At 59.8% G+C, this 25993-nt stretch overlaps 2 protein-coding genes across 2 annotated transcripts; both read right to left on the bottom strand.

Annotated features, from left to right (window-relative positions):
* Positions 1-2776: 2776 nt before the first annotated feature.
* Positions 2777-11949, bottom strand: LOC114507029. Its single transcript, XM_028525019.2, has 2 exons — positions 11603-11949; positions 2777-3021 (listed from the first exon to the last, which is right to left on the bottom strand). The coding sequence occupies exons 1-2, from the start codon at positions 11765-11767 to the stop codon at positions 2866-2868; spliced, it is 321 nt and encodes a 106-aa protein (XP_028380820.2). The 5' UTR covers positions 11768-11949; the 3' UTR covers positions 2777-2865.
* A 1457-nt stretch (positions 11950-13406) lies between these two features.
* On the bottom strand, positions 13407-17148 carry ZNF831 (zinc finger protein 831). The gene is made up of 2 exons (XM_036009467.1): positions 15484-17148; positions 13407-15419 (listed from the first exon to the last, which is right to left on the bottom strand). Exons 1-2 carry the CDS (start codon positions 17146-17148, stop codon positions 13407-13409), a joined length of 3678 nt encoding a protein of 1225 aa, XP_035865360.1.
* Positions 17149-25993: the final 8845 nt, after the last annotated feature.

Genomic DNA, 25993 nt, shown 5'->3' with positions numbered 1-25993 from the left:
GGTGCCCAGGAGCACACCGGGCACTCAATTCCACTGGGGGATATGCGGAAAGGGCCCCCCTTGGGCAGAGTGCAGGGGACCCAGCGGTCCTTGTTTGGGGCTGACACAGCCCCATCCCCAAAGCGCAAGGCCAGACAAACTAGGTGGTGGCCGGATGTCGGCCCCTAAGGATACAGCCCGCCCAGTCCAGCCCACCACGGGGCCTTCTTCCAAAAAGAAGCTGCCGCGCCCCAGAGCCCAGCGCACCCGTCTCAGGACGGAGGCTGCCGGGACCCCTCGGATAATGCCTCCCTCTGGTGTGGACCAGCGCCTGCTGCTGGGGGGCCGAGGGCTTCTGATTTCACCATCATGGCTCGATCTGAGCTTACAGTGCACCTTTCCTAACAAACTGCACACAGTAGGAGCACAGACGATGAGCGTCACTGTCCCTTGAATGTCCAGGTGTACCCTTCTCACTTAGAATCATATCTGGGGGCCACTCCTGTCAGCCACAGACAGGAGGAAGTTGTAAAACCGCCGGAGTGGTGGAGCCCTCATCCCCCACAAAGATGGGCTCAAGACAAAAGACAGAGCCCCCGCAACCTGTGGGTCTGGCCTTGGAAGGAGGGTCTTCGCCAATGTCCTACATGAAGGACCTCAAGATAAGATGGCCCTGTATTTGGGGTGGGCCCTAAGCCCAAGGACACGTTTCCCTAGAAAGACGGAGGGAGACCGGACCCACAGAGACACAGAGGAGAGGCCACGCGAGGCCGGAAGCAGAGGCTGGGGGATGATGCAGCCACAAGCCAAGGAACGCCGGAGCCACCAGAGGCTGGAGGAGGCAGGAAGGAGGCTCGCTAAGTCTTTGGAAGGAGAACTGTGAGAGAATAGACTTGGTTGTTCTAAGCCCCCAAGTTTCCGGCGATTTCTCCAGCAGCTCTGGGAGGCTGGCCCAGTGGCACTCAAAGAGCGACGGTGGTTTCGATGGCTTCCCACACCCCCACGGACACCAGCGCACGCCAGCCGCCTGGGCTCAACCCACCCTCCCCCGATTCTCCGTCTCACCCCTGACCTTTCCTCGCCACTCCCCAGTCCGGACAGCCTCAGTTCTACTCTCGCTGCATCCGAATTCCCAGGAAAAGCCCTATCTCTCCCCCAAAAACCTCCCCCTCCGGGTTCCTCTCTTACTTAACACTGACCTTGTCCTGCACTAGACACCGGAAACCCTTATGACCACGTGTCCCCCACTCACTCGGCGCTCGGTATAGGCCCGTGTGTATGCTCATTACGCTCGGTAGGTAGCGACAGCCAACACCCGTCTGCTTTAGGGTCTGCAAAGCACTTGCCGCGCACAGGAGCTCATTTGACTTTGACATTGACCATTGGGTGAGTGAGACCTTCATCGAAGCCTGGCCACACAGACAGGCAACTCCGAGGAGGAAGCTAACCCACCCACCAATGTCACTTCATCGCGATCCAAGCCACGGGTGTCCGTCCTCCCCCTGCACATGTATCTGGGGCACAGCCTGTCTTCCTCTCCCCTCCAGCACCCAGCTTGGGCCTCGGGACTGTAAACACGGAGGCCGAGGCAAATCTCCGGGGCAGCCTGGCTCGGCCTCTTTAAGGTGCTCGGGAGAGAGCCACTGGGAAAACTCTGACTGTGGGTACGACCGGTGGGTTCCACCGGGTTCTACTGGGGGGCGGTGGGGATCACCCAAACCACCCCAGCGGGCAATTCCATGGTCTGTGTCTATCTGGGAAGGAGGAGAGGGGCGGAGGGGAAGGTGAGGACCACGGACAATGGAGAAAGAGTATAGTTGGGCTGCCTGACCGTATTTCTCCCTTCCTCCCTCCCGCCCCATGCCAGCCGCTCCTGCGCCATCTTAACCCTCCCCACTCCACAAGCCCAACTCGTTTCATTCCACACGTGGCCATCCAGTTGAGCAAATGCCTACCTTCTTTCAACTCTCACGGAGAAACTAATCTTTGTCCTTAGCTGCCAGGAAGGGCTTTGGGGGTTGGGGGTTGGGGGTGGAGGGGGGAGCCTGGGAAAGTGCCGTCTGCCTGTAGGGGGCGCTGGAGCTACACAAAGGTGCAGGAGGACATGTCCCCAGGGAGCAAACCCTCACCCACCACACAGAGCCCCGGGTCAGCCTTCCAGCCAAACAGGCAACAATCAGCCACAAAAGGATGGTGATTCAGTCACCGGCGGCCAGAGGGGTCCCTGCAGACTCTGCACAGGGGGTCCCCATTTCTTCCCCCCATCAGCACCCCACAAGCAAGGCTGAGACAGGGCTCATTACCGCTGGGGAGAGGGGAGAAAGGGAGGAGGAGCAGCTGAGGTCCAGAGAAGTTGAGCAGTTTGCGCCGGTTGCCCAGGGAGTGCAACCTAAAATAGCCCGTGTTCCAGGAAGCAGCCTCCATTAGTTCACCCTTTATTTATTTCCGAGCATGAAGAGGGGCTCTTACCGCTTCGCGTGGAAGCAATGTTCCCGGCCGCTCGCGCACATAATGACTACTTACGTTTCTGCTTCCCGCGGGCGCTCCGGCCCAGCCGCTGACCCATTTCAGCCCCGCGACGGCTCCGCGGAGAGAGCCGAGCGACCTTTTTCAACGGGGCGGGAGGTGGGGGCACCCAGAGTGCTGACCCGCGCTCCCCAGGTCCCGCCGGGAACCGGCGCCCGGGACACGGGGCCGGGCGCGAGGGTGTCCGCCCACTTCCCGTGATCGGGTCCTCCGTGAATCTCACCGGGCACTCTCGCCCAGGACCCCGCGCCCTAGTGTGGTGTCACGCCGACCGCCCCACAGGTGTCTTCTGCTCAACCTACACCGCTCGCAGCCCGGGGCCTTTTCATGCCCCCTCAGGACTCACGTCCAAGGAGAGCATTACCTGCCGTTTCCGACGCAGCCTGTCCAAGGGTCCTGCGTGGGTCCGGCCCCTCGAGTGGGGGAGGGGGGCAGTCTTTTCGCAGCACCCACAGCGGCTTGCGTAGTCTCCTCGCCCGGAGCTGCACGCGGCCCTGCAGGAAGCTCCCTCTGTACCTGTGGGACAGAGAAACACGTGTGCGGTGACCAACCTTGGGGGCAGGCGCCCGGGAGCTCATACGCAGAAAACCCCCAAACGGTGATACTCAGACAACCACACCCACAGCCCTGGGGCGCCTGGGAGAAGGCAGGCGCTTGATCTCTACGTGGTTCGTGAGGTCTTGGGAACGCCTCCTTCCTCTTCTCATCTTTCTGTCCCCCACGACACGGGGATAGTCGGAGGGCCTCAGGCATGAGGTTGCTGCGGGCTCTAAGGGGGATCGTGTTTATGAAACGCTTCCCGTGCTGCGCCGGCACCACACGCGGGGCCACGCGGTCCGGCCTGCGGAATAAACGGATCCCCATAGGAACCCCCGCAGTGACAGAAACGTGTGCGGCCTGCATTGACCCGGGTAGGGCGCTAACTGCTATGAATGACCGGGCACGTGAAACATGGTTAGCATGTCTGAGGGACGGAGTTTCCCGTGTTACCTCATCTCACTGAGTTGCAATCGCCACGCGCGGCTTGTGGCGAACCACGCAGGACAGCACAGGTCTAAGGGGTCTGCTCGGAAACAATGGATCCACACTTTCCATCTAGAGAAACCTTCCCAGATCCCCGGGGCTCACCTCCAAAATGAAGGGTTCACCTCTCAGCATGATGGCATGGGAACCGTAGGAAGAGAAGATTCTGGAGCTTCTATTTGTAAGTATTGCCATCTAGCCATCCCTACGTCTGTTGTTGCGTGCCCAGTACATTGGTGGCACATGTGAATGAACAATTATGCGCGTATTCGTGAGTGCAGGCTCAAAACTTGTTCTTAACAGAAACGTGCAACTGGCAGACCAGCAGGCTAGTCTAGCGCCCCCATGCTGCAGGGGAAAGAACTGTGAGACTCTCGGGCCAGGTGGCCAGCAGGGAGCTAGACTGTCCATCAAGGGCTCTGAACCGGGCAGCAGAGGTTGCCATCCGTGGGCAGCTCACTGAAAGGGCCTTTGCCCCGTCCTAGCCACCCCGTCAAGCCACAAGGACTTGGACCCATTATAAACCTCGGTTCACAGGGATTCGATTCCCCCAGCACCCTCCAGGACCGCCTGGCTGGGGAGCACGGCGAGGTGACCCGCTTGGCCACGTTCCCCTCTCCTTTGTCTGAGCCTCTGCCGACCCCGAGCCGCAGTCCCGTGACCGCCGGGAGCTGGCGGAGTTTTAAATCCGCTCTGCAGAGTGGACGTAGGACAGTGTCCTCTTGGCAATGATTTGGACAGCAGCAGCGGCGCGAAAGTGACTTTCTGTTCATCTCTCCTGGCTCCAGGGGCTCGGGAGAGCTTCCCCGTGCAGGGCACAGCTGCCCCCTCGGCCCCGGGCAGGAGCCGTCCTTCCCCGGGGTGCCCGCCTCGTTCTCTGAAGCAGTCCCTGCCTGTCAGCACGCCCAGACCACGGGCTCCGGAGACCGCTCTCCGAGCCAGGGTGGGAAGCGGCAGGGCGGGGGTTTGGTCCTCACGGAGCCGTGAACCGGTTGGGCCAAGAAGGGCCTCCAAGTGCAGAGACACAGGGAGGAAGGAGGGAGTTCTCGCTGCCGCGGTCACCTCTGCCCCCGTGTCAGCGGGTGACTGCCACAAGTCAGCACGTGTTGAGAACGGCACAGTGTCAGCTGCAGGGAGTTTTGCTTTTGGAAAAGGGAGGAGCAAAGCATTCCACTCAGCGACAGCAGCTAGGAGCCTCCTGCCAGAGGCCCGGGCCCTGAATTCAGATCTCGCCAGGGTGGAGTCTGGACCCTTTGCCCTTGGGGGGCGTCCAAGCGGGTCTTGGCATTGCCTTCAAAGCTGTGTTTTTCTTCACCGAGGGTGGAGTCCGTGGTATTCCCTCCTGGGTTCCCCCCCTTCTTGTGCAGCCCCTTCCGGAAGCAGTGTGCCCGCCAGGAATGAGCAGCCAGGGTGGGGCAGGGCCTGCGTGCTCGCTGTCACTGGCACGGGTCCCCTGGGCAGCCACAGTGCCTCTCGCCTCCACCGGGGCTGCACGCCCATGCCTGGCCGAGGGAGTGCCGGCCACCGGTGACTCATGCTAGCCCCCGTCTCCAGGGAACTGTCCTCGGCAACCGGGAATGCGGGCCCTTGGCCTCTGAGCAGGAAAGCCTCCCAACGGGGTCAGGCAGGACTGGACACCCAGCACCGCATCTCTTGGTGCTTCCCTTGCCCCGTGTCCCGCACACCCTTAGCAGCTGCTCCCTCCGTACACACCCCTCGTGCGGCGATGCCCACCCCAGTCTCTGCCTCTGGGGAGCCCGACTTCGGACGGGATTCCAGCGTCTCCTCCCTCCCCTTCTCCCCTTCCGACTCCGTTCACCTGCGCGCCCCGGAGACACTCGCTGCGGAGGGCGGACAGGCGCCCTCCCTACACGGGCATCCGTCTCCCCACGCTGTCGCTCCCGCACAGCACGTTGGGCCACAGAGACGTTCCTTTTCTCGCTTTATTCTTACTCGAGGCTGTGTTTGTGAGGTCGATCTAGGTGACCGTGGCTGTGCTGTGGCCTACTTTCAAAACAAAACCCAAACAGCGAGCTGCCATGTTGGGTCCAGGTTTTAAATCCGGGGTCGGCCAAGCAGTTCCTACGGCTTTTTCCCATGAGACGGCGCTTAGTTGTCCTTAACTTCACTGGAAACAATTTTGTTAGATTGTGTCGTGGCAGCTGTCGTGTCAGTGTGCATTATTAAAAAACATCAACGTCGGTGAATTTTGGTGTAGCCACTTTAATATTGAAGATGGAAGAAAATAGGCAACATGTTCGGCCTATGACGTTTTATTTCTAGAAAGGTAAAAACGCAACTGAAATGTAAAGAAAAGATTTGTGCCGTGTATAGAGAAGGCGCTGGGATTGATGGAACGTGTCCAAAGGGGTCTGCAGAGTTTCATGCTGGAGATTTCTCACTGGGCGATGATGCCCCATGGTTGGGTGGACCCGTTGAAGTTGATAGCGATCAAATCAAGACACTAACTGAGAACAGTCAACATTATCCCACGTAGGAGAGAGCCAACACCCTCAAAATATCCAAATATCAATGAAGTCATTGGTGAAAATTAAAAATGTGTCTTTTGTTTTACAGGAAAAATCATGTGAACTTTTTGGCCAACCCAGTACAGTTCCTACACGCAGCACACCCACCACCATCTTGGTTTCTCTCTGCGGGTCCTTTTCGAAGAGCCTACCTTATCGACAGGGGTGCAAGACCAGCACAACCTCTGGGGGTTTTTTAAGTGTATTTCACTGATTATACTATCACAGTTGTCCCTTTTTCCTCCCCTTTCTCCCCTCTGCTCTGCATCCCTCTCCCACCAGCATGCCCCCCCTTAGTTCATGCCCGTGGGTAGTACATGTAAGTTCTTCGACTTCTCCATTTCCTCTGCTGCTCTTGCCCTCCCCCTGTCTGTTTTGTACCTACCATTTATACTTCGTATTCCCTGTACCTTTCCCCCATTCTCTCCCTCCTTCCCGCTGCTGCTAACCCTCCGTGTGATCTGCACTTCTGTGATTTTGTGCCTGTTCTCGTTGTTTGCTTAGTTTGTGTTTGTTTTTGTTTTTCAGTTCAGTTGTTGATAGTTGTGAGTTTATTATTATTTTACTGTTCATATTTTTGATCATCTTCTTTTTCTTAGATAGGTCCCTTTAACATTTCACATAAGAAGGGCTTGGTGATGATGAACTCCTTTAACTTGACCTTATCTGGGAAGCACTTGATTTGCCCTTCCATTCTAAATGACAGCTTTGCTGGGTAGAGTCATCTTGGATGTAGGTCTTTGCTTTTCATTACAATGAATACTTGTCGGTCACTTCTAGCCTGCAAAATTTCTTTTGAGAAATCAGCTGACAGTCTGATGGGAACTCCTTTGTAGGTAACTGTCTCCTTTTCTCTTGATGCTTTTAAGATTCTCTCCTTACCTTTAGTCTTGGGTAATGTAATATGATGTGCTTTGGTGTGTGCTTCCCAGGGTCCAACTTCTTTGGGACTCTCTGAGCTTCCTGGACTTCCTGGAAGTCTATTTCCTTTGCCAGATTGGGGAAGTTCTCCTTCACTATTTGTTCAAATAAGTTTTCAACTTCTTCCTCTTCCTCTTCTTCTTCTGGCACCCCTATGACTCGGCTGTTAGAACTTTTAAAGTTGTCCCAGAGGTTCCTAAGCCTCTCCTCATTTTTTTGAATTCTTGTTCCTTCATTTTGTTCCAGTTGAATGTTTATTTCTTCCTTCTGTTCCAAATCATTGATTTGAATCCTGGATTCCTTCCCTTCACTGTTGGTTCCCTGTACATTTTCCTTTACTCCACTTTCATAGCCTTTACTCTCCTCTATTTTGTAACCACACTCAACCATTTCTGTGAGCATCCCGATTACCCATATTCTGAACTCGGCTTTTGACAGATTGGCTATCTCTTCATTGCTTAGTTGTATTTTTGGAGTTTTGATCTGTTCTTTCACTTGGGCCGTATGTCTTCGTCTCGGCGCACCTGTTATGTTTTAAGGGGTAGAGCCTAAGGTATTCACCAGGGCAGGGCGACCCATCTCTCTGTGTTGTGGTGCTGTATGTGGGGGAGCAGTCAGAGAGAGAACAGTGACCCTTGCTCAGCTCTCAGCTGGCTTTCAGCCATTTCCCCCGCTACCCACAAGCAAACTGGGCCCTCCTGGTGCTGATCCCTGGGTGGGGGGGCTTGTGTACATTCTAGGAGCCTGTGGGTCTCTCCTGTGAGGCTGGGAGTTTCTCCTGCCACTGCAGCCCCCACAGGTTTTTACAGTCAGAGGTTCTAAGGCTTTATTTCCCTGTGCTAGAACCCTGGGTTGCGTGGTCTGTCCTGCTCCCCAGTTGTTGGTCCTGGTTCATCAGCACGTGAATGTGGGGCCACCAGCTGCTGCCTCGGCCGCCTGGCCCTCCAGCCACTGCCTCGCCACACATCCTTCCCACCCCAGCTGCTTGTCTCCATCCCTCCCACCAGTCTGGATGAATGTTTCTTCTCCTCGGCTATTGGGCTTCCATATAGTTCGATTTTCTGGCAGTCCTAGTCATTTTTTGTTCTTGAATTTGTCGTTGTTCTTCTTTTGGTTGTGGGAGGAGGCAAAGTGTATCTACCTACACCTCCATCTTCCCCCACAATCTCTTTGTTTATAGGCCCCATGGGGGGACGATCAGAAAAAACCTTCTCACACACCTCAGCTCCATCAGGGACCCTGATGCCGGCCGGCCAAGGTCAAGACCTCAGGGAACACTAGGGTTGACCAGAGTCCAGTGGGAAGCTCACAGAAGGAGCAGGGTGAGACTTTTGTCCTGTATCTCCATGCTAGCCGAAAGCCACTGGCCACCATGCCTCCTCAGCCCCACGCCACCCTCCTCCAGGAAGGGGGTGTCCCTCACACATCCATCTGACCCCCCTCACTGTCCCCTCCTGGCCCCACAGGAACAGTGGCACACAGAGACGTGGGGTGGAGCTGCGGCAGACCCCCCCCAGACCCCACCGAGCAGACCCTGGGACTGGGGCAGAAGCTTCCAGTGCCACAGCGACGGTGACAAGGGTCTCGGCCATCTGTACGGGTGGCCATCACGTCTCTAGGTTCGTGTCCCCATCTCACTCAGAAACTGTGCTCTCGTTACCACGAGTGTGATCTCACTGCACACGCAGGCTGTGTCACTACCACGAGTGTGATCTCACTGCACACGCAGGCTGTGTCATAACTCCGTGAGCAGACACGTCCCCAGACAGAGAAATGTCTGCGTTGTGAGGGCAGACACTGCCGATTACTTGAGCGACGCTCGCGGGGCCCAGGGCTCCTCCTTTCACTGTTCCCTTCGGTGACCGACGTTTGTCCTGGGGTCCACAGAGAGCCTTCGCCCCATCCCCTCCTCTCCTCCCGCCGACTCTCCCAGGTCTTCCCGGTCCGCCGTCCCGGTGGTGGGAAGCTTCCGAGAGCCAGTCTCTGCGGCTTCCCGCTCCGCACGGCGCAGCACACGGACACAAATGAATCAGCAAAATCCAATCCCACGGTCCAGCGCTCGCTCCGGGCGCGGCAGAGTCACCCTCCACGAGCTCTCCGGCTCTCCGGGCCTCTGGCCGGTGTCGGGCCATCAGGCACCCGAGTCTGAAGCCCCCACGTTTTCCCATCTCCCCTCCGAAAATGAGCCCTGCGCTCCTAATCCTCCCTGTGGGCTCATGGGCTTTCGCTCATGAAAACGGCCGTTTTCGTGACGGTGCGGTTTCTGGAGGGGACCACAGACAGAGACAGATGACACCGAATGGAAGGCCCTGGGGAAAAAACTCCAAGCATAAGCAGGGAGTTAAAACATAGCAAATAACTGAGGCGAGAAGTGATGACTCTAGGCGTCTGCTAACCTTTTGTGTCAAGGTCCAGAGAATAGATACAATAAATGCTTTAGGCTGTGCAGGCCACCCACAATGTCTGACACATGTACTTTGTATATGTGGGTCTACATATATGAGTTTGCATGTTCTTTGAAAAGCGTAAAAGCCATCCCCGGCTCCCAAGGACACACGAACACAGGTCGAAAGCCAGATCTGACCCACGGTCTGGAGTGTCTCATACGGACAAAAACGAATCCTCCCCTGTGTTACCAGAGGGAACACAAGAGAAGACATTCTCGTGCTTGCGACTGTGAGTAAGGACAGGTTCCTAAGACGAGACCAGAAAGCAGTCATTATGAAGAAGAAGGTAGCTCCACTCCCCTGCATCAAAATTGCCACTTCTCGGCGACAAGTGAGTCGCAAACAAGGTGAGAAGCGAAGAATCCCTTTCCTACGGCGCTTGCTCTGATTGACTCGCGCCACGCCCACCCTCCCCGTCCCCGGCTCCAAGCGCAGATTAAAATATAAACACGTTGAAAACATACTGAAATGGATTGGCTTCCCGATGAGAAGGTGAGGCGCATTTACAAGTCAAAAACCCAGCAAGCATGGAGACCTAAAAAGTAAGAGAGCTTTCATTCCGAGGGCGCTGGAGGTGACTCTGGTCTTTCGAGTTCATGGTCTGCTGGGCCACGGGGCCAGGATTCGAACCCAGACTCCAGCCCAGGTGAGAGTGAGGGGAAGGGCCGACCTCCACCCCCACCTACAGCTGCAGCCTCTGACAGTCACACCTTCGACGTACGGGTGAGTCGGGAATGACGCCCCCCCCCTCACCCCCTGCCGAGGAGGACATCAAAACTCCACCTTGTCACTGAGTGGAAGGGACAAAGGTCTCTTCTGTTCATCTCACAGCAATAGGACAGGATGCTCAGGGGGTTGCCATTGAAATTCACTTCCTACAGTGACACGAAGAAACCCAAAACCAGGAGTTTTATTTAAAGTCCACGACAAGAGGGTGTCCCTGGGCAACTAGTGGAAGCAAAACACCTCATCGCTGAAGAAACCCGCCCCCCGCCCAAGTCCCCGAGTTCCAGAACTCCCAGCTCCCCATCCGAAGCCCGAGCACAGACCCGGGGACCAGTCCCCGTCCGTGAGAGAGAGGTAATGTGTGAAGCAGAGCCGGGCCTGCCGAGGCCTCCTGTGCTGGCCCTAGCTGTGGGTGCCTGGTCCTGGCGGACAACTGAAGAGGAGCAGGGCCTCGGGAGAGGGTGCCACCCCCCGCCTCGGAGGGCTGGGCGGCCGTGGGGAAGAACTGGGAATTTGCGTTGCCTCCTGAAGAATGCCTGGGCCCTGGATCGAACAGTGACAGCAGTTTGGGGGTGGGGGCGGAGGCTGAGCATTCCAGGACTGGAAGGTTGCTGGGGGCAGCCGGGGGATGCAGTGGGAAGGCTGGGGGGTCTCAGGGTTGCGGGGTCCGAGTCCTATCAGAGAATGGGAGAGGGCCAGCCAGATGGCACCGAGTCACCCCGAGTGGGAGAGGGGGAGACTGGGGGGAAAGAGATGGAAAGTTTCATGGGGGAGAGCAGGAGGCAGCGAGAGCTGGACGGAGTTTGCTTTCTAACGTGTACACTGTGGCAGCCCGACGGCTTATGAGCAGAGGAGCAAGACAATCAAATCAGGAAATTGAAACCTGCTTGTCCCCCCGCATCTGTTGCCGGTGTATCAGGAACGTGCGCACATCCCAGAGAAGAGTCCGGAAGGGCACACACCTAAATGTGTGATTAACGCTGACTATCTCGGGCGCGAGACTACCCGGGTGTTTTATCGTCTTCTCTCTGCTCGTCCGTACTTCCTAATTTTTCTGCAAAGGACACGCATCGCTTGCATAATTAAAAAAGCAATAAAAGCTGTAAATAATTAACACGCTCTCTCTCTTCAAGACTTAAACGGGATAGATGTGTTTTCCACTCAGTTATTCCAAATGCTCGCCAGGTTCCCGGCCTTGGGAAGGCACCATTGAAAATGGCCCAGCCCTTGGGGCTGTCTGTCCATGCGGGGTGGACAGACGGGGGCCAACGGAGCCCTTTCACCGTGAAGCTCCAGACGGCCCTGGTTCCTGAACGGGAACTCTGTCTCTGGAGTACAGAGAAGCCTCTGGAACCCACGGGAGTCCTTCCGGGGGCGTTAGGGACACGGCGGCCTGCAGTGGCCAACAGGACACGCACGTGGGCACACGCCGGCGGTGGCCAAGGGCCCTACCTTCTCAGGGTTTTCCGCTTGCTGCTCGCGCGGGACGGCTTCGCCCTCCTCCGGGGCAGTCCTCTCTTCCACGCCGGCTCGGCCCCCGGGCCCCGGGACGTCAGCCCTGGGGCTGTCGGGCAGGAGAGCTGGAAATACCAGGCAGGTTGGCATCGTTTTGCTCATAGCTCATAGCCCTCACGGTGGGGACACACAGAGGGGTTCTCTCTCTGCAGACAGGGTGCCTGTCTGGGGAAATCGAGGCACGGAAATGCGGCATCGCCCAAGGTTCCTGGGAGGAACCTTCTGGAACCCTGCCTAGGCTAGACGCACAGAGGAAAGCCCAGATGTCTGGCACTAGCGGAAGGCCCAGGGAACAGCAGGGCCAGCTCTCCCCCCGCCCCGACCCTCCCTCCGCCGGACCCCCACCCCCGCCCGGCACCTCAGCGCCTTTTGGAGGACAGAGGGCCAACCCGGGCCCTGCAACACTCCCTCTCTCGGGCCCGGGCTTCTGTGTTCCTTTGTTTTGCCGTGTATAATACACACCCAGGTTTTTGGCCGAAACTTTCAGGAAAAATAATCTTCCCTTTTAATTTTGTAATTCAATTTTTTATTCATGTAGTCATTCATTTTTTTCATTTTTTTTATTCATTTATATTTCCACACAAAACTGATTGTAGTATTCCAGGGTATTATTTCGCATACTGATGTCATTATGGTTTTCTAGAGTTACACTTTTAGTGCATAAGCATAAATAAAAGAATTAAAAACATTTATATGGATATGGAATTAGTACGGCCCGTATATAATGTGCATCCTTATTTTTCCCTTAAAATTTTGGACAAAAATGCCCTGGCTGGCGTAGCTCAGTGGATTGAGCGCGGGCTGCGAACCAAAGTGTCGCAGGTTCGATTCCCAGTCAGGGTACAAGCCTGGGTTGCAGGCCACGGCCCCCAGCAACTGCACATTGATGTTTCTCTTTCTCTCTCTTTCTCTTTCCCTTCCCTCTCTAAAAATAAATAAATAAAATCTGGAAAAAAAAAACTTTGTTAAAAAAAATTTGGACAAAAAAACGTGCATTATGCTCAGCAAACTACAGCGATCCACCCACCTCGGGAAGGGGCTGCCGCTCCCTCAGGCTCCGCCCTCCTGGGAGAAAGGCCCGCCCCGCCCTGGTCCCAGGCAGCGAGTTAGCACAGAGGCTCCCGGACCCTCCCCTGTGGCCCGAGTCTGAGACACCCCAGAGAAGGACAGTAGCCCCCACCCCCAATTACAAAATCTAGGTGAATGGACCCATTCTCAAGACGGGACTGCACACTTATTGCTCAAGCACCAAGTGGAAACTTTCTAGGCCCTCAGTTCCTTTCCTGTTCCGTCACCGGCCCCAGGGAACTTAGAGGTGCACTGCACCTGCCCGTGTGAATTATTTCTCCAGGATCCCCGGTACCACAACTCCCTGCTCTAAGAGCTGCTTCTGTGCGTCTGTCTGTTTTACCTGGAGTCTGTCTTTCAATAAGCATTTCTGCTTTATAATCTTACATGATCCAAAGAGCTCTCCTGAGCAGCATTTTATTTCACTTTTTGCCTCTGTTACCGGGAAGCTCAGAGTTGAATTTTACATCTAATAAGGAAAAATACCTCATCCAGAGTCTGGGGTGCAGTAGTTCTTTCCCTCCACATTTATTTTTCCACGATTTTCTTTGTTGTGCCTTTCTGGCCTTCCTTGTCCCCTGCCCCGAACACGCAAGCCCCTACTCCCCTCCGGGAGCGCGTGCTAAGGGGCGCAGAGGCCACAGGGGCGGCTCCACCCGCTGAGCAAGCTCCCTCAGCCCGGGGGGGGGGGGGGGGGCCTGGGACTAAGATGTGTTACCTTCCACGGTCGCGTCTCCCCTTCTTCTGCCAGGCCGCTCCTGGTCCAGCGTCCCCATGCTGCCTTGCTCGCCAGCTGGGTGTCCGCGCCCTGGGCCAGGGGGCCCCCTCCGGGGCGGTGCGGCGCCCAGCACTGGATCTCGGCCTTCTCCTTCCGCTCTGCGGGCAGGGGCCGGCTGCGGCTCAGGCAGCACCAGGTGAGCTGGGGCCCGGCCTTCAGCGAAGGGAAGGGGCCCTGGGGCCCGCAGCGCCCGGGGCCATCTGTGTGGGTGCCTGAGGCCGGCCCGGGCTGGCCCGGGGGCACGAGGGTGGACGGGAGGACAGAGCTGGGCCGCAGGCAGCAGTAGGAAGGGTGTCCTGCTGGGGGCCCTGGCGGAGGGTCCTCTGGGACATTGTCGGGAGGCTCTGCCGCGTCCCTGTCGCATGGCCAGGGGTCCAGGGCGCTCGTGGAGGGCTGGGCCCCGGCCCCGGAGCCGCGGGAGCAGAGGCGCCCCGGGGCGTGGGTCTCGCTCCTCCAGGAGTCACGGGCCCAGGTGGGCAGGACGGAGGCTGTCTCCTTGAGGGCCCCAGCGCTCGAGCTGGGGGGCTCCCCAGCTTGTGGGGTGCCGGCGTCCACGCCTCCTTCCTCTTCTCCCGGCACCCCCTTTCTCCAGCCCCACAGCCTGGGCCGGCCGGGATCCTCCTCCGAGCCATGTGCTCCACCCGGGGCCAGGCCTGCAGCTGGGTGCGGGGGCAGGAGGGTCCCTGGCTCCGAGCCACCAGGGGACGCTAGGTCCTCGGGCCCCTCGCTTCTGCAGGGAGGCCCCCGGGCACCGGGCGGGGGTGACAGGCTCTCGCCCTGAGGTATCCTGAGGAGGTACTTGGGGGGAAATGTGGTTTCTGTCCGGGCTGTTGGGGTGTTAGGAGCCTGAGGTTGGGGTGCCAGTGGCAACGGGCCCCCCAAGACCGTGGCTTCAGGACCAAGTCCAGGCTCCTTGTCCCTCGGCCTGGGCCTCAGGGCCACCGAGGAAGCAGAGAAAGATGCGCCACAGGCCTCCGAGGCCCGGGCCCCGCCGCTCACAGCGCACTCTGACCCTCTGTGCAGCTCGCCGGGCTTGTCCCCAGGATCACTGTCCCGCTTCCAGGGTGGCAGGGGGGCGGCCTGTCCAGGGGGCCCTGGGGTCTGGCCTCCTGACCCCAGAGTCCCCAGCCGCTCTGCGCAGCTTGGCCCCTCCACCCTCAGCTTCTTCCTCTCCGAGGGCAGCTGGGGCTCCCCAGGCAGGGGCTCCCCGGGGCTACCGCCCGGCGGTCTCGGGAAAAGGAGGGCCTGCTGACCGGGCTCTTCCGTGTTCCCACCGCCCTGGGCCCCTCCTTCCAGCGTGGGGTCTGGCAGGACCAGCCCGGGAGCCTCTAGGGCCCCACCTTTGAGGGGAGCAGGTGCTGGGAGCCGCGGACACCCCAGCTCCAGCCTCCCACGTGGAGGAAGGACAGGGCTCTTGCCGCCCAAACATGGGGACTCTCTGTGGCTGCAGGTGGGGGGCGACACGGACCTGCTGTCCCCGGGCCACTCGCTGCCTCCTGCTCCGGCCACCGTCTCCCGCTGCCGGGGGGACTCAGTCACCAAGAAGCCTTCTGTGGCCGGCGGACTTTCCAAAGGCCCTGGCTGGGCCCCCACAGAGGTGTCCCCATGGACAGGGGTCCTGCTGTCCCGGGACAGGGCTGCACCCTCGCCCCCCGAGGCCCCCTCCTGCGGAGGGAGGTCCTGCTCCGCCCCACTGCCCCCCCTCCCCTCCTGCGCCCTCCGGCCCGCCGGGCGGCTGGCCCTCATCTTCTGGTAGAGCCGCTGGAAGGTCTCGCGCCCGTACACCTGCCACTTCTCCTGGGAGAACATCTGCGGCCTCCTCTGGCCGCGCCTCCTGCCGGCCCCGCGGCCCTTGCCGGCCGCCCCGGCGTCCTCTGGCCACGCCACCCTCCCTTCCGTCCGGGTCCTCTGCCGGGGCCACGGTATCTCTGGTGGGGGGCCCCGGCAGGTCCTCCACCGCAGCCTGTCTCACCAAGGCCCGGGGGTGACCGCTGGGGACGTCTGCCAGCCGGGCAGGGGTGGGCCTGGGGCTCAGCGGCTTCTGCCCCCGGGGACGGGCGTCCTGGGGGTCCGGCGGCTCCTGCCACGTCCGGGTGCCCTCGAGGAAGGGCAGCGAGTTGCTCCTGGTGACGGGGACGCACTCTGTGGTGGTGGAGAGCTGGGTGGGGACGGAGTGGAAGAAGAGGGGCCGCGCCTTGTCCAGGGCCGCGCAGGTGGAGCGGGCGGGCCCCAGGGCGCCGGGCCGCCCGCGGCCGGGCCCCGGCGCCCGGATCTCGAAGTGGAAGGAGTCCTTGTAGGTGTAGGGCACGGGGAGGTCGATGCTGCCCTGCTTGGACAGCACGGTCTTGCGGGGCCGCACGTGGTCCAGCTGCGGGTCGTCCACCACGGCCTGGTTGTGCGAGATGAGGCGGGCGATGCGCTCCTCCAGCCGCCGCTTCTCCAGCTCCAGGCTGGGCCCCCGGCCGCCCCGCTCGGCCCTGGCCACCCCGGGCCCCGGGGCGCCCTCGCCCTCGGACTCGGGGCTGTGCTCCGACAGGCTGCGCAGGGGGCTGCAGGGCGGCGGCGGCTGCTCCACGCTGTCGGAGCGGGACAGGTAGCCGGAGTCCGTGCTCTCGCACTTCCTCAGCCGGCCCTCCGAGGCCTTGGCGTCCCCTGGCTTCTCCGAGGACGAGGCCGGCGCCTGCGGCTGCGCCAGGGAGCAGGCCCTGCCGGCCGGCGGGCACCTCTGCTCCGGCAGCGGGCGCCTGGGCTGGGAACCGGCCGCGGGGAGCCCAGCGGGCGCCGTGCGGGCCTCTCCGTCGGCAGGCGTGGGCCCCGGGCCGCACCCCGCCTCCAGTTTCAGATCCAGGTTCTTGGCGACCGGGGACAGATGCGTCGTCGGGGGCGCCGGGCAGGGCCCAGCACCCTGGGCCCCCGGAGAGAGGGGTCTCTCTGGTGGGGCCCCAACAGCGCCACCCTGGCTCCAGCTGTCCCCCTTGCCGGCCTTGTCCCCCTCCTCCAGGAGGCCGCCCCCGGCGCCTTCGGACTCGGAGGACAGCCGGGCGTTGTTGAAATGCGTCTGGGTGCGTCTGTGCTTGTACAGGTTGCTCTGGGTCTTAAAGGCGATGCCGCAGGTGGCGCAGGGGAAAGGCCTCTCCCCCGTGTGGGACCGAATGTGCTTCTCCAGGACACTGGGTTTCAGGCAGTCCCGGCCACAGTGCGGGCACAGGTACTTGCCGGCGTGGCGCGCCTTCCCGGGGCCGCCCGGCGCGGGCCCTGGGCACGGGGACAGGACAGGAAGGGCTCCCACGATGTTCACAGTGAGAGTCGGGGTCGCTGGCTTCCCCACAGGGGCGGGGCCGGGCCCCTCCGGCTGCAGCAGGGGGCTGAGGAGGATGGGCACACCGCCACCCTCCAGGCCGCCCGTCACCAGGGGCGCCCGCGGCTGGAGGCCCCCCGGAGGCACGGTGTGGTACAGCGGGATGGGCAGCGCCTTCAGGAACACGGTGGGGGCCAGCCCCTGCTCGGGGGGCAGGAGGACGGGGCCCAGGGCCAGGTGGGGCGAAGCCTGCCCGCCTGGGGCCCCTGCGGGTCCGGGAGCGGGAGCTGGCTGGTCCCTGGCAGGCGAGGCAGGGCAGGTGAGCTCCGGCACCTCCATCCCGCGTCATCTGGGGGACCCTGGGGGACCTGTGGGCAAAACCAAACGTCAGTGTGGGCACCTCTCTTCCCATCGCACAGCACGCTCTCCCTGCCTCCCGCCAGGCTTCCGACACCCCGGGGGGGCCTGGCAACAACCCCCCAGAAGGGTGCTCGGACCCCCATGTCAGGAGAGTGGAAGGGACTCGTGGCGCGGCTGAGGCGTGGCCGGGTGGAGCTCGCATCCAGGGCGGGAATCCCGCCTCTGAGTTGATGAGTCCGAAAGGAACTCTGGATCCCTGCCCTCGACGGCGGTGGGGCAGGGCAGACTGGTCCCTGTGAAAGGGGCGGAGCACCTCCCGAAGCCCCGCCCCCCCGGGCAGTTCAGAGCCTCCGCCCTCGCTGTTGCTGGGGGCAACCAGGAAGACACTGAAGCCGAGGGCGAGCTCACAGGACGCAGCCTGAGAAAATGAGGAGCACGCGGTGGAGTCTGAGTCCCGGAGACACAGCACACGGTCCCTTAGGGCACGGCCCAGACCGTGCACGTGGCACCCGCGCGGCCACCAGGCCTTCCGCACTGTCTGCCTGGAGTCCCGAGGGCCCTGGGCATCCCGTGTGTTGCCTGGGCCCCCCACCCGGGAGAAGGAGCACTTCCCCCACCTCGGGGCGGGCTTGGGTCTCCGCTCCACGGTGCAGCTTTCCGGGCCCCTCTGGATCCAGCTGGGACACACTGGTTCCTGGTCGGCCAGGGGCGCAGCAAAGGGTGGGGCAGAGGGTGGGCCAGGGAGCCAGAGAACCCCAGCCACTCTCTCCAAACCGCGGGAGGGAACGCCAGGTGCCACCCAGGACTGGGGGTCTCCAGAGCTTTCTTCCTCAGGCAGCCCCCCCTCCACCCCGCCAGAGCTCTGTAAGCACACCCCAGCCACCCCCCAGCCCCACTGCTCACGAAAACAAATCCAAATTCCAGCCTTCAGCAGCCAGGTGGCCCCGGCGCGGGCGGGGGGTGGGGGGGGATAGGGAAGGGTAGGCTGGAGCCGGCTCACACCGGCTCATACCAGCTCACTCTGGCTCTTGAGAGCTGATAGTTAAATTTCCAGGAATCCTGCAAGCCCGTCGTTAAACATGGCCACCATTAATGGCTGAATGATCTAATTTTACATTTAAATAATTTCTCTTAAAAGGTCCTACAACCAGATATTACGTGCAAAAGAATAACACGAAACCCCTACCTCACACCTTGTGCAAAAAACTCAAAACCGATGTCAGAGCTAAAACTCCCAGACTCTTAGAAGAACACACAGGAGTAAACATTCCTGGCTTTGGAGTTTGTGCAATAAATCATGACACTAAAAAATAGCAATTAAAAAAAAACAGATAAATCGGACCTCTTCAAAATTAAAAACCCCCATGCAAAAAAAAAAAAAGACACATCAAGAAAATGAAAAAAAAAATCCAAAGAATGAGTGAAAAGCGCTTGTGAATCATACATCTCACATGTCCAGAATATACGAAGAACTCACAACTCAATAGCGAAAAGGCAGACAAGTCCACGTGAAGCTGAGCAGTAGGCTTGACCAGACAGGTCCCCAACGACACACAAAGGGACACATGTGAAGACGTTCGGCATCGTTAGCCGTTAGAGACATGTAACTGCAGGCTCATTCGAAGAGATGCGACTTTAGACCAGCTGGCGCGGCCGTGGTCGCAGCAATAGTAAACTGGAGTCAACAAGTGCCGTGAGGATGTGAACCTGGGACCCCTACACGCCTCCAGCGGGGGTGTGGCGTGGCGCGGCCACACGGAAAACAGGCCGGCAGCTCCTCAGAAAGCTCAGCACAGGCTTACCAGGTGACCCAGCAACCCCACGTCCAGGGACATACCCAAAAGAACTGGAAATGGGTATCCGAGTAAAAACGTGTATGCAAGTGTTTACACCGGCATCCTTCAAAACAACCTGGGGGCGGGGGGAACCACCCAAGTGCCCATCAGCTGAGGAATACAATACGTTTTGCGTGGTCCACGGCTTCCGACAAAAAGCGGCGGAGTGGATCAGCGCTCTCCGGAGGGACATTCAGCGGAGTTCTCGAAGATTCCAGGGCAGTTCGCACCTGTGAGGACTTGCCCTGTGCACCCACCCAAAGGTTTGTGGAGCACCCCAGGGGAGGCAGACACCGTGTCATCTGTGTTAGGTGTCGGTCTCCTAGAGGGTGTCCCCGTGACAAAGGTTATAGAGCTTATATTCCAGTTGGGGACACAGAAAAGAACGTGATTTATGACTAAATGACATCACGTGTCAGAGAGCGGTGCTGTGGAACCAAGAGACCTTGGTACGGAAGGATCAGAGTGTGGTGTGGTGTCGGGGGCGGGGCCCCAGCGGGGAGGGAGGGTTGCCATGGTAAACGGGATGGGTCAGGTGAACCTCACTGAGAGGTGAGGTCGGAACAGACACGGGAGGCCTCGGTGGGGTGAGCCACGCAGGTACGGGGGCAGAGCGTGTGCGGCGCAGGGAACAGCAGGGTGCGCCTCGGGAGCCAGAGGCCAGGCGCACTACAGGGAGAGGGGACGCCTTCACCGCCGCCAGCTGCCCAACCGTCTGCCGCGGGTCTTTCTGGGAACACCTTCGCTTCCCCTCAGCAAAGAGGGGAAGCAAAAAATTATTTAAGAGGGAAGAAAAGAAATTATTTAATTTAATTTCTTTTGTTACCTACAAGATGGGTGGGCGCCGGTGGTCTGGGCACCAAAAGACCTGAGATTGTGGGCACAGAGGCACCCCTATTAGTTCCGAGACAAATAGGGGGCTGGCCTCGGTTTCTCGGGGACTCCTGCTGTCCCCCACGGCAGACCGAGGATGTACAGCATCCAGCACTACGGTTGGCTGACAGGCAAGCCCAACACGAAGGTGAGAACAGTCGGTCACCCAGGACCACCCCCTTCCCCCAGGGAACACGGCTTTGAAGGTGACCTTCGCTCGCCGTGCTGCATCCCAAGAGCACCTCTTCCCGCCGTGGGCCTGGCCACGCGGGAGGTTCCCTGCCACCCCTCGCAGCGCAGGACTCAGGAAACACCACCGCACACGACACCACCGCCATCCACGGCCACCCGGCACGCTTCGCACGGATGTGTTTGTGTATGGTGTGAAATCACGTAATTCGGAATATTGTGTTCACGATGGTTATTGTTTTGTGTAATTACATTAATTGGCCAGGAAAATAGCAGACAGATGTGAGGCTGAATTCAAGGCGGGGGGGGGGGGGGGCAAGGGGACTCGGCAGATCACCAGGGTGAACCCTATACATCAAACCACTCGCTTGGGAAGCACCCGTGTGCGCACGCCAGATGCACGCACCGACACGCGATGGTGGTGGGGCAAGGCTGAGGGCTTTACTCCTACAAGGCACGGGTGCTGTTTTGGTCTTTTGGTTTTTTATTATTTTTAAATTTATTTCTCGGTGACCCTGGACGCGTGTTCACCAGGGCCTGCAGAGACGCTCTCTCGGCGGCAGAGACTTAATCACGGCATCTCGCTCCTGCACGCCCTGCAGCTTCCGGCAGCACCGCCCCACCCCAGAGGTGAGGTGGGGGCACTTGGTGTTTCTAATTGAAGGACAACTCACACACCACACCATTCACCCTCGCCGTGTCTGGTGGGGAGGGTTTTGATAAACAGCCACAGTTGCGCAGCCACCGGCAGAGCCCAGCTGCAGGAGAACTCCGCCCCGCGGCCTGACGTGCCCCGTGTGCCCCCCCCCTTCGGTCAGCCCCTTCCTCCACCCCCAGCCCCTGGCGGCCACAGACCTATTTCTGTCCCTGTAGTTGTGCCTTTCCAAGAACGTCATACAAATGGAATCGTCGCCTGGGTCACTTTCTCGGTCTAGCTTCTTTCGCTTAGCAGAATGCCTTTGAGACCCACCCAAGTCCGTGCGTGTTTCAGAAGCTCACTCCTGGCTACGGCCGAGCAGTATTCCGGAGTGCGGACATGCCAAAGCACGAGCGTGCACGTCCCTCCCGGCTGGGTGGGGTCAGGGGAGGCCGGCACGGGGGTCCGGACGGTCACCACACCACCCCCCGCCAGCGGAGAACCCTCCCTCACCTGCAGCGTCCGTGCGAGCCCTGCGGGGAGCAGTGCCAAGTCCCCCTGTGTCCCCCGGGCGCTCCCGCCTCCCAGGGAGGGGCCAGGGATGGCCTCGTGTGGGGAGTCAGAGCCCCCAGCCTCACCCAGCAGTGACGAGGGGCTCCTTCTCGGGGACCACCAGAGACTAAGTGGGCAACCTGGACTTCCATCCACACTCTCCTCCTGCTGAGCAGTATCAACACCAGCTAAAGCAGGAGGCTTAATAATTCAGACTCTCCTAACGTAACGTCCACGTTTTCATCAACCCCGCTCCCAGCGAGAGCCGGGGGGAGCTCCCACTGAATGAAAACACGGCCGCCCGGGGTGCCCGCGCTCTCGGCATTTTCCGGCGGAGACGTTGGAGCACCCGCCGTCAAAATGTTCCAGCGAACACTCGCAAATGGACTTGGAACAAGTAAGAATGAGAAAGTCTCCGCAAAGCAGCAGAAAATTTAAAAAGTGACCAAACGGAAATTTTAGGACAGAGAAACGCTGCCACCAGACCAGCATTTTGGAAATTCAGAGGAGGGGCTCAAGAGCAGAACTCGGGGAGGGAAAGAGAACCCGTGAGCTTGAAGCCAGGACAAGAGAAATTTGCCAATCTGGGCGGCTGAAGGGAAACGGGTTGAAAAAGTCAACGGAGCCTCTGAGGTCTGCGGGAGCCACGGAAGGTGCCGCGTTCCCATCATCGCATCCCAAAGGGAGAGGGGAGAGGGGACTGGGCAAACGCCATCAAAGAAATGATGACCGAAAGCTCCGGTTTGGTAAAAGACACCAACCCGTGGCTCCGGGAAGCCAGTGACCTCCGAACAGGATAAACCCAGAGAAATCCTCACCCAAACACACCAGTCAAGACTTCCGAACAACAAACACAGATTCTGAAAAATGTTCTCGAAAGCAGTGAGACGGAAATGGCCCCTTGTCTGCGTGAGAAAACGAGCCGTAATGACGGTGGGTTTCTCATCAGAAGCGCGGAGGCCGGGAGGAAGGGGCAACCCTTTTCTTCAAGGGGCGAAAGAAGGAATGGTCAACCCCAAATTCTGCGCATCCAGCAAAAAGACCCTTCCTGAACAAGGGAGAAACACAGACACCGACGAATCATGGAAGACAAAGAGAGTTTGTCACCAGCAGCCCGCCCCTGAGGGAATGGCCCGGGAACGCTCTCGAACCAGAAAGAAATGAATAAAAGGACAGTTGGGCGCCACGAAGGGAAACAACAATGGAAAGAACAAAAATATAGGTGAATGCGGCATTTCCCCTTAAATTTCCTAAGTGACGTTGGACGCTGGTGGCGAAAATAACACCGTCTGACAGGGCTCCCGGTGTATTTAGAAGAAGCACTCCAGACCATTGTAAATGGGGGAAGGAAGAGGGGGGCAGAGCCTCCACATTTCGCTGCAACCGGTAAAGAGCGACACCCACAGCCGGCGGAGACGGCAGCCTCCGAGGGAGCCCGCCCAAACCGCAGCCCACAGACGCGATCTCGCTGCAGCCTCGCCGCCGGGGAGGGGAGGTGGTGAGCCTGCAGCCGCTCCGCAGCGAGACCGGGCCCGTGCAGCCCGAGCAGCAGCCACCTGCGGCTGGTCCGCACCGCGGGGCCCTCCCCCTGCAGGCCCTGCTTCCTTCCGCACAGCCCGTGAGCCCGGAGGGCCTCTGCCCCGCCGGGGGGCCCCCGGCCCCCCAGCGCACCCCACACCTCCTGTTGTTCATCACCTGCTTCCTGCCCACACGCCAGAGGGTCACCCATTGTTTGCTCAGCAGTTCCAGGCAAAGCTCCGGCTTCGCCGCCGCTCCACGGCCACCCCCCGGCTCCCCCCCCGGAGAGGCCTGGATGCCTTCCAAGTTCGCCCTTTCTCGAGAATTCTGTCTCCATGCTAAGGTGCCACATGGAGTTGCCTTAAGTCTTACGGTGACTCTTTTATTACAGTCCATCGGTGTGGCCTCCTGGGGGATTGCTGTCTCCCGATGAGACGGAGTCTACCACGGAACTGGTACTGGGAGGGGTCCTCACAGATGGGGCCTGGGGTCCCCTGGCTGTGCCCGCCCTTGCACGGGAGTGCGATGCTGAGCTCCTTGCCAGGGCGGTGGCATCACACTCCATCACACCGTCCCCTGCGGCTGGACATGACACAGTGCCTCAGGAGCTGGCGGGCTCCTGGCTTGCCAGCTGGCTGTGACGATGGGTGACCAGGCTTTGCTATGGGACGAATTTTTCTGAGTGCCCTGGAGTTCTGAGAGAGAAAATGGCAAGCTCAGGTTCCTTGCTGCCACCTCGGTCATGGTCAGGGAGCCAGACAGCCCTAAACGAACCCCCTATTTCCTGCAGCCACGGAGCCGACACAGCCGAGCAGCAAACACGAAATGTAACGGGCACGTGGCCGGGTTAGATCGGCCCCTGTGTCCAGTCTGGCCAGGTTTCTCGTGCGATAACCAGGGCCTGACTCGGGTAGGAATGAGCTCCCAAAACGTGACAGAAGGACATCCTTTGGGGCCTGGAGACACGGACGTTGCCGACCCCCAAGTTGTTATGAGCCCCTGTCTCTCTCTCCAGGGTCCGAGGAGACTGATCTTCCTCAGCTTGAGAACCTGTGACACCCTCCCTGGGGGCCGATGCTGTGAAGGGGCTGTCTGTGCTCCTCAGAACTCACCACCCCCGCCCCCTGTTGCCAAAAGACCAGTAACTGAAGCCAGATGCCAGCCCGACCCAGGGGCACGGGTGCACACTGAGGCCCAGAAAGGAATGGCTTACCCACCAGAGAAGTCGCAGGCCCTGGCCGACCTGTAGTAGCAGAACCCGGGGGCACGCGTGTGCGGTGGGGCTGCAAGGGTGTTATTCCCAGAGGGGCAGACCTCGGCACTGGCAATTGGACTGAATCCATCAAGAGGCCTGGACCGACTAGAGGTTCTGGATTCACTGTATCGGTTGTACAGCCGGATGTGGCTCTGACAGCTTCCTTGGCTGTCTCCCTGGGTCCCCGCACCTCGGCCACCCGCAGGGAGGCTGACATGCCAAGGTTTCCCTGGCGTGAGGGGGACGAGGGAGTCGGGGAAGAGGAATGCCAGGCCGGAAATACCGTGCGCAGCCACCGAAGCCCCCCAGCCCCCCACGCCAAGCTTCCGGAAGACCCAGGAGTCTCTGCGGTGACCAGGGCATTGAGCACGGCTCGAGGGAGGGTCCTGGGTCCCTGGCCACCTCCGCGGCGGCTCTGGCCCCCAGCCCCACGTGGCTCTAGGGGTGCCACCCTGAAGCTGGGCCCCGCCCCCCCCGCTGTCTTGATGGGATGAGGGAATTCCGGGACTGCAGAGGCCAAGGGGCAGCGTCGGCTGTCGAAGGAAGAGGAGGCAACAGCGCATGCCTGCAGTCCGCAGTCTTTGGGTCTCAGAGACTCCAGCAGGAGCTGACTGATCAAGGTGTCCCTCACAGTGACGCAGGGGTCAGCCTGCAGGGACTTTGCTTGATCTGCGTAACCAGAAACACTCTAAGTTGGCAGCTAATGCCCTGACTTCGTCACCAAACAGAGGCCTGAGCCCTTGTCCCAGATTCCAGACCTGAGTCAGCTCACAGACTCGGGGGCTTCTGACTGATGGGGAGCCTGGGTCCCCTCGGAAAAGGACCCTGCATTATTGTCACACAGACACTCTGTCACTCTTCCCTAGAGGACCTGCAGCCACATACAAGTGTGACGGTGATTTGGGGGACAAGTAAATGCTCAGGGTCTCCAGGGATTACTAGGTACCCCAGGAGGTCAGGAACCCGGGGCAGCTGAGGTCCCACCCGAGGGCGAGTCGGTGGGAACCTCAGCCCCACCGTCCACGGGCACAGGGGGACGGGAGGAGCCGCGTCTGGTGTCTGTGTTTGCGTCATGAACGAGCCTACTTACCTGTAGTCACCAGCCTCTACTTCTTCCTCCTCCCATGTAACCGTGTTAACCACGAGTTACTGGGGCCCATTTTACAATTAGTCTTTGGGAAACGGAAGATGCTGGGAGGGCGTTCCGGGAAGGAGAGGGTTCCCGCGATTCCCAGCAGGGGCCGGGGGACGGCTCGAGAACTCGGGGTGTGAGGCTGTCTCCTGCAGCTCGGCCCTGCAGCGCTTCCTCCCGCTGTCGGCCTCAACCTGCCGCCCACCTGACTGCAGCCCCGAGCACGCTCAGCCCGTAGGTGCCCGCCTGCGGCCGGGTGTCCATGGGGGACCGCTGCGTACCCCGCCCGTGCAGCCCGTGAGCTCTGCCCCACCAGTGTCCAGACCCCTGGCGCACCCCCACGTCCCTTGTGGCAGCTGCACGCTTCCCCCCACACTCTCAAGGGCTGCTTATTGTCCTCTCCGCCCTAGGGTACCAGACAGAGCCCCCCTTGAAAGAGTGTCTTCGAGTCAGACACTCTTTACAGCATCAACGACTCCTGAGAGAAATGTCTCTGGTGGAATCGACTCTGTGGCTCTGAATTCCCCATGGGAGCCAGGCCTTCTCCGCCCCAGGACCGGCCACGTCTCGGGCCGCACGGCAGAGCCAAGCTCAGCACATCCGAAGGACTGAAGTCACGCAGCACGTGTGGCGGCAGGGGGAGCGGGCTGGGAGTCAACAGCGGAGCGATAACAGGAAACCCCGGGCACTGGGGAACCGAGCAGCGTGCTGCTCCGTAACCCCCGGGTCAGGCAGGAAACGGCCGGAGTAGCCAAAAAACACGTCGAACGAATGAAAGTGAAAAGCAAAACCGCAAGTGAGTGGAACTTGATGGCACCAGGTGTTCCTCTGAG

This window comes from Phyllostomus discolor, chromosome 9, assembly GCF_004126475.2.
Source record: "Phyllostomus discolor isolate MPI-MPIP mPhyDis1 chromosome 9, mPhyDis1.pri.v3, whole genome shotgun sequence".
Taxonomy (NCBI): domain Eukaryota; kingdom Metazoa; phylum Chordata; class Mammalia; order Chiroptera; family Phyllostomidae; genus Phyllostomus; species Phyllostomus discolor.
Note: the sequence above shows the minus strand (reverse complement) of the source record. Positions and strands in the feature narration are given on the sequence as shown.